General features: G+C 40.7%; 1 protein-coding gene across 1 annotated transcript; it reads right to left on the bottom strand.

Annotated features, from left to right (window-relative positions):
* Nucleotides 1–3,474: 3,474 nt before the first annotated feature.
* Nucleotides 3,475–5,764, bottom strand: LOC120068251 (pectinesterase-like). Its single transcript, XM_039019961.1, has 3 exons — nucleotides 5,135–5,764; nucleotides 4,294–4,669; nucleotides 3,475–4,214 (listed from the first exon to the last, which is right to left on the bottom strand). The coding sequence occupies exons 1-3, from the start codon at nucleotides 5,762–5,764 to the stop codon at nucleotides 3,520–3,522; spliced, it is 1,701 nt and encodes a 566-aa protein (XP_038875889.1). The 3' UTR covers nucleotides 3,475–3,519.
* Between the last annotated feature and the right edge of the window lie 583 nt (nucleotides 5,765–6,347).

The following is a 6,347-nucleotide window of genomic DNA, read 5'->3' as shown; positions in this document are numbered from 1 at the left end:
GACAGTGAATTTCTGTCCCAAAAGATAGTACTTCCATTTTTGCACCGAGAGAACAACCGCCATTAATTCTCTCTCAAAAACAGATTTCGCTTGAGCTATTTCGGAAAGTTGCTGGCTGAAAAAGGCGATCGACCTATTCTCTTGCATCAACACTGCACCGAGACCAATGCTGGAAGTGTCAGTTACTATTACAAACTTCTTAGTGAAATCTGAAAGGGCTAGAACTGGCATCCGGGTCATGGCCTTTTTTAGATCATTGAAGGCGTCGGTAGCCTGTTGACTCCATCCAAAGGCATTCTTCTGTAGAAATTGTGTTAAGGAGGCAACCATCATGCCATAATTTTTCACGAACCTCTGACAATATCTAGTCAGCCCCAAGAATCCCCTCAGTTCGGATATATTCTTAGGGAAGGCCAGTCCTTCATCGATTGAATCTTAACGTCATCCACCTGCACTCATTTTTCAGACACCCAATGTCCCAAATATTGGATTGCAGTCTATCCAAAAACATATTTCTTTCGGTGGGCATACAGTTGATGCTCCCTCAGTACCTGATTCATTAAGGATTGGAATGTTGTCGGTGCATTCGTGAGCCCAAAAGACATCACCATAAACTCATAGTGCCCCTAGTATGTCCAGAAGACAGTTTTTTGATGTCCTCTTCCTTCATCCTTATCTGATGATACCCGGACCGTAAATCCAATTTGGAAAAGCAAGTTGACCGATACAATTCATCCAGGAGTTCCTCAATCACCGGGATGGGAAACTTATCGACAATCGTGGCTTGATTCACCTTTCGATAGTCTACACAAAATCTCCAACCATCGTCTTTCTTTCGAACCAACGACACAGGACTAGAAAATGGACTCCTATTCAGACGTATGATTCCTACGAATAACATTTCTTTGACCATTTTCTCTATCTCATCCTTCTGTACGAACCCATATTTATAGGGCCTCCCATTGATAGGTTTTTGTCCGACCAACATGGGGATTTGGTGGTCTATTTCCCGTTTTAGTGGTAGATGATTCTGGATTGCTAATACTTGCTCATACCGATCCAATAATGATAATACACTTGGGTCCATTTCTTTTTCAGAGTTGTTTTCCTTTTGATTTCCAAATTCGAGCTTCTGTAATACCACGATGAACCCAACATCTTCTTCCTCCCAGCTGCTTATCAACATTTTCACGGAGACTTCAGCTTTAGTTAACGAAGGGTCTCCCTTCAATACCACTCGTGATTCTCCCCTGGTGAATGCCATTGTCCACGTATTCCAATCCACGCCCATGTAACCCATTGTGTGTAACCATGTCATGCCCAAGATGATGTCCAACTCTCCTAAATCAAAGGGTAGAAAATCCTCCACGGTCATCACCTCCTGGAGCTCAATGGAAACCTTCTTGCACACTCTACCTTGCACAACCTTTTCATTTCCGATCACAATTCCATAGCTTGTCGTATTAACCAATGGCAATTTCATCTCCTCAATAAGTCTTTGATGGATAAAATTGTGGGTTGCACCGCAATCTATCATAACCACCACTTTCTTTTCCCCCATCCTACCTTTTAATTTCATCGTACCTGGAGCCAAAAGTCCCAAGACTGAACGCAGAGTTAGCTCAACCTTCTCGGTCTTTTCTCCTTCTGTACCTTCGTTCGACTCTTCCCGCATTTCCTCAACCTCTTGACCTTCACCGGCCATGAGTAGTCCCAATTCTCATGTTTCTTTCGCCTTGCATCGATGGTCATGGGAGTATTTTTCATCGCACTTAAAACATAATCCCTTGTTTCTCTTTTTCCTAATTTCAGTGTCCGTCAGTTGTTGGGTCGGGCCCTCTTTCCACAGGCCACGGGGTGCCTGCCTTTTCAGTTATCTGAACTCTGGTCATATTGGGGCTATTGTATTACCTTTGGCCCAACTTCCCAGTCCCACCTGGTTTCACTTCCTTTCCGGTTTGGGGTCCATTATTGTGTCCTTTGATTTTCGCCAAGTCTTGGGCCTTTTCATCCTGAGTTGGGCTGCCTTCATTGCCTCCTCTAATCCCCGTGGATGGGTGCTCTCTACCTCCACCTTCAGTCTCGGTTCTAAACCATCGATGAATGTCCCGACCAACACCTCCTCCGACAGTGATGGCAACGGAATTAAATGATTTTCGAATTGTTTTCGGTATTCTTCGAATCATCATTTTTGTTTGATGGCCAAAAATCGTTGAGTGAAGCTCCCTTCTCAGGTTGTCCTGAACTGTTCGAACATCCTTCTCTTAAAATCTTCCCAAGTCCGAATCGAGTTCCGATTGTGTGTCCAACGATACCAGCTGATCACTTTAGGGTTAAAGCTCACGAAGCCACCTCGATCTTTTCTTCCTCTGTCAGTTCACGAATCTCAAAGTAATGCTCTGCTCGATACAACCAAGAATCTGGGTGGTCTCCCTTGAAAACGGGCATGTCCAATCTCTTATACTCGTTCTTATCCCCCCTCCCCCTCCCTCGATTTTCCTTGCGAGGGTTCGCCACTCTCGGCATCTACCAATTTTCCTTTCTTATGAGATCCTTCAGTCAACAAGGATCCTTCCTTCTCCCTACTCAAATTGATCTCTCTCATTTCACCCATAAGTCGATCCACATTTTGGCACATGGAAAACTTCATCTCCTTCAGTCCTGCGATATCCTTGTCATGAGCTTTGAATTTATTCTCAGTCTCCTTCACCATCATACTTCTTGTTTTTCCCAGGATGGTAGAGCTCTGATACCAATTTGTTAGATATCTAGACAACCTGCATAAAACAAGATACCCAACAAAAGACAAAAATAGGGATAGATCTCCCAAACAATATTATTTTCAGAATAGTATCCACCAGTACACAAGTTCAGAGATAGATTTAAAGATAAGAAGCAGAAAATAGAAAAGAAACAAAAAGATAAGGGTTGATTCGAGAATGCCTCCCTCTAAAAAAAAAACCTTCACAAGCTCTAATCCCAAGATGATTTCCTTCTCCTAGAAGGACTCCCTTAAATCCTGTTTTCAACGGTCTAACTAACTTTTTGGTCTCTTTCTCCTCTGACTTCCCTTTCTTGCCCCTTCTTTTGTATGCATGGATAATTTGGGGTCTTACATATTCTTGTCATATTTGTAAATTTCAACAAACCATTATTAAATTTACAATTTTTATATATATTTTTTTTCAACTACCCCAAAATTTTAATTTCATATCGTAGTTGGAATTTTTTAGGAATATTCTCGTTTGTAAATTTGATTATAAAGAGAGCTTGGAATGTCATTGGCTTTTGTTTTTGAATCCGAGTGATTTAATAAGCTAGAACCATATCACATTTTGAGGCATGGTTGGACAAATTCATATCACATGTTGCAACAATAAAAGAAATAAAGTCAAAACCAAAAGCAAATTTAATAAAAATAGAATATCAGCCCACAATACATGATGAATAGGAATTGCCCCGAATCAAATCAAAGAGATGATAATTAAATCACATTATTCATTAACAAACACCTTTCTTCTAGTTCTTCAATCCCAAGAAGTAAGGTCCACCGGTGCTTGGAAGCCAAGCTCTTCCAAGAAGAAACGGCCCAGCAGTGTATTGCAAAGCTTCATTTCTTCCAATCACTCTAACACCCTTCCATCTTACTCTCCTATTGGTGTTAGCCCCAGGTCCTCTGTTTCCATACTCCAAATACAAACAAGTCTCCAATGCAAAATTTCCAGACCATGGCATGTATCCAGCCGGCTGAATGAAGTCGCCCAATGTCGTCTCCATGATCACGGTCCTCGCGTATTGTTTCCATGGGCGTCCCAAGAATGTTGGAATCTTGAACCTCTCAGCGAATAGCTTCTGTTCTGGGACGATTCTGCAGTTGTGGATCACTAGGCCGGTGATTTGTTTTTGCAGGTCGCGACCTTGGGCCGTGACAGTGTTCTGTTGGTTGTCCATTGGGCGACGAACGATGATTAAGGAGTTTTGGATTAAGGTGGTTGAGTCGCCGAAGATGAAGTCTACGGTGCCGGATATGACACAGTTGCGGTAGAATTGACGATGGGTTTGTGCATAAAGAGTGTCTTGGTGACCGTCCATTCTGCAATTGAAGAAAGCAGATCTGTCGGATTGAACTCTTAGAGCTACTGCTTGGTGGCCTTCAGGGCCAGCTGTGTTGGTGAATCCCATGGATTTGCAGAGGAATCCGTTTCCTAAGGCAGCTGCGAGAGGTAATTTCAAAATGTAAATATAATATGTTAGTTTGTAAGGATTAACACAATAATATGCCATGTGATTTACCGAAAGAGGCAGTGTTTTGGGTGGTGAAGCCATCACGGTTGTTCTTTCGACCAGTGACAATGGTTTTTCTTGGGCCATCTCCATACATGAAAACGTTTTTCATGTCTTTAGTTACAATGATGTGTTCATCATAGATCCCTGCTTTCACGTAGATTACATATCTTCCTTTTAGGGCCTTTGGGTATGCAGCTAATGCAGCAGCAATGCTCTTGTATTGCCCACTACCGTCCTTAGCCACCACTGCGTTTGGCCTCGCTCGGCCGCCTCTTCCTCTGGCTGCAAGCAACTTCCTGTCTGCCCCAGACAACCATATTGGGAAACCGTCACTCCCTACTTCTGTTGTTCCAAGAAGCCTGCGACCATTTGGTTGGACCTGCTTACAAAAAATAAAATATGTTCATTAAATATACTATAACCTGTTGGTGGTGGAAACTTAGAGTTGCGAACTTTTGGAGTTCATAATGCAAGGAGTTAGCATTTGATGTTTTTTAGTCAAGGGGTCCACAAACTCCTTTAGTCAAATTAGGAAAGTTCACAACTTCACACTTGGCAACTACTACTCCCATAATTAATTGGAGGGGGTGTTTGGGTGATTGAGTTGAGTTATGAAATCTAGAATTAATATGGTGGAGTTAGAAAGTATGTTTTTGGAGTGTAGAGTTGTAAAAATGGAGTTTCTCGTTAAATGTACAAAAGAGAGAAAGAAGAGAAGATGGAGTTCATCGATAAATGTGAACTTCAATAGTGCACTATTGAAGTTAGTAAAGTTGAGTTATTTAACACCGACTTATGAAATCGATGTTTAATGTCCAGGGTTTAGGATTTAGAGATTTAGCATAACCTTCAATTGCAAGCGGTAGTTATCGAGAATATTGGAAACTGCACTGACAACAGCAAGAGCATTGCTGGTAAGCTTGCTAGCAACACTGAGATTGTCTTGCATCTTTTGTTTGAGTTGGGGATTAAATTCTTCAAGTCCATCGAGGCAAGATTGCTGATAAGAAATGACGGCGCTAAGCCAATTGTTTATATCAGCAACACGATCTGTGTCGGTGTGCAAATCAGAGTCTCCGATGGCGGAGTAAGATTCCTGCAACTCATCAATGGCAAACTGTAATAAATCCTTGCAATCTTCGACACTCATTTTGGTGGAGGCATTGTTAGCAGCCTCCACCATAAGGGTATCAGAGAAGTTGTAGCCCTTTGTAATCTCCTCGATAGTGGCAAGAACTGCCGCTTTAGCATAATCTTTGGGGTCATTTGAAGTGGCATTATGAGCAACATTGCTAAGTGTATTTTTGCATTCTTCTTGATAATCCGAAGTAGAACAAATGGTTGAGATTGCCTTCATCTTTGGGGACTCCAATGCAGCATTAGAACTATTGCTTTTGTTTACCGTAGCAACAACGGCCAGAGCTACACCGACCACGAGAATAAGGGATAATCCCGACACGACCACCTTTCCGACCATTTTATTTTATTTTTTTGTTCCTTTCTATATATGGTAATATGGACGATCAATATATATATATATATATGTATTTGGGTTTTAAAAGTGATATTGAATGGAGGAGGTGTGAAGAAATTTGTTTGCATGAGAAAGATTATATAGTGGTGAAGTTTGCTGGAAATAAGAGTTATTTTTATCAACGACAGCCTATCCCAAACTAACCTTTATTCTGTTGTACTTATTTTCTATTTTTCTATTCATTTTGGGAAGGGTTAAAAACCATCACATTGTTAAATTTTCTCAACCATAACCATCCCAATTTAACTATTCTATTGTCAGAGTTTGAAAATAGTTATTAAATGTGAACCATTATATATAGTTGTCTTCTAACAAAATTAATTTCACTAATAACAATTTAATATAAGTTTGATGTACATTTTATTTTTTCTCTAATAACCATTCAACATAGGTGTAATTAATTTTCTTCTTGTAAAAATTCTATACGATCGGGTTTACTACTTCGGTGACAACATTGAGATTTAACATGGAAAAGATTCTTTGTTTTTATTTCCAGTCTTATGAGATCGTTTATCATTTAGTAGTG

Source organism: Benincasa hispida, chromosome 12 (assembly GCF_009727055.1).
Source record: "Benincasa hispida cultivar B227 chromosome 12, ASM972705v1, whole genome shotgun sequence".
In the NCBI taxonomy this organism is placed as follows: domain Eukaryota; kingdom Viridiplantae; phylum Streptophyta; class Magnoliopsida; order Cucurbitales; family Cucurbitaceae; genus Benincasa; species Benincasa hispida.
The sequence above is the reverse complement of the archived record's forward strand: the minus strand, read 5'-3'. Positions and strand labels throughout refer to the sequence as shown.

Bases quoted from the DNA above. Each gene is read 5' to 3' on its own strand.
- LOC120068251 (XM_039019961.1), bottom strand. From the start codon at position 5,764: ATGGTCGGAAAGGTGGTCGTGTCGGGATTATCCCTTATTCTCGTGGTC. The intron at 4,670-5,134 runs GTTATGCTAAAT...ATTTTTTGTAAG, and splicing joins ACTACCGCTTGCAATTGAAG to CAGGTCCAACCAAATGGTCG. The intron at 4,215-4,293 runs GTAAATCACATG...TACCTCTCGCAG, and splicing joins CCAAAACACTGCCTCTTTCG to CTGCCTTAGGAAACGGATTC.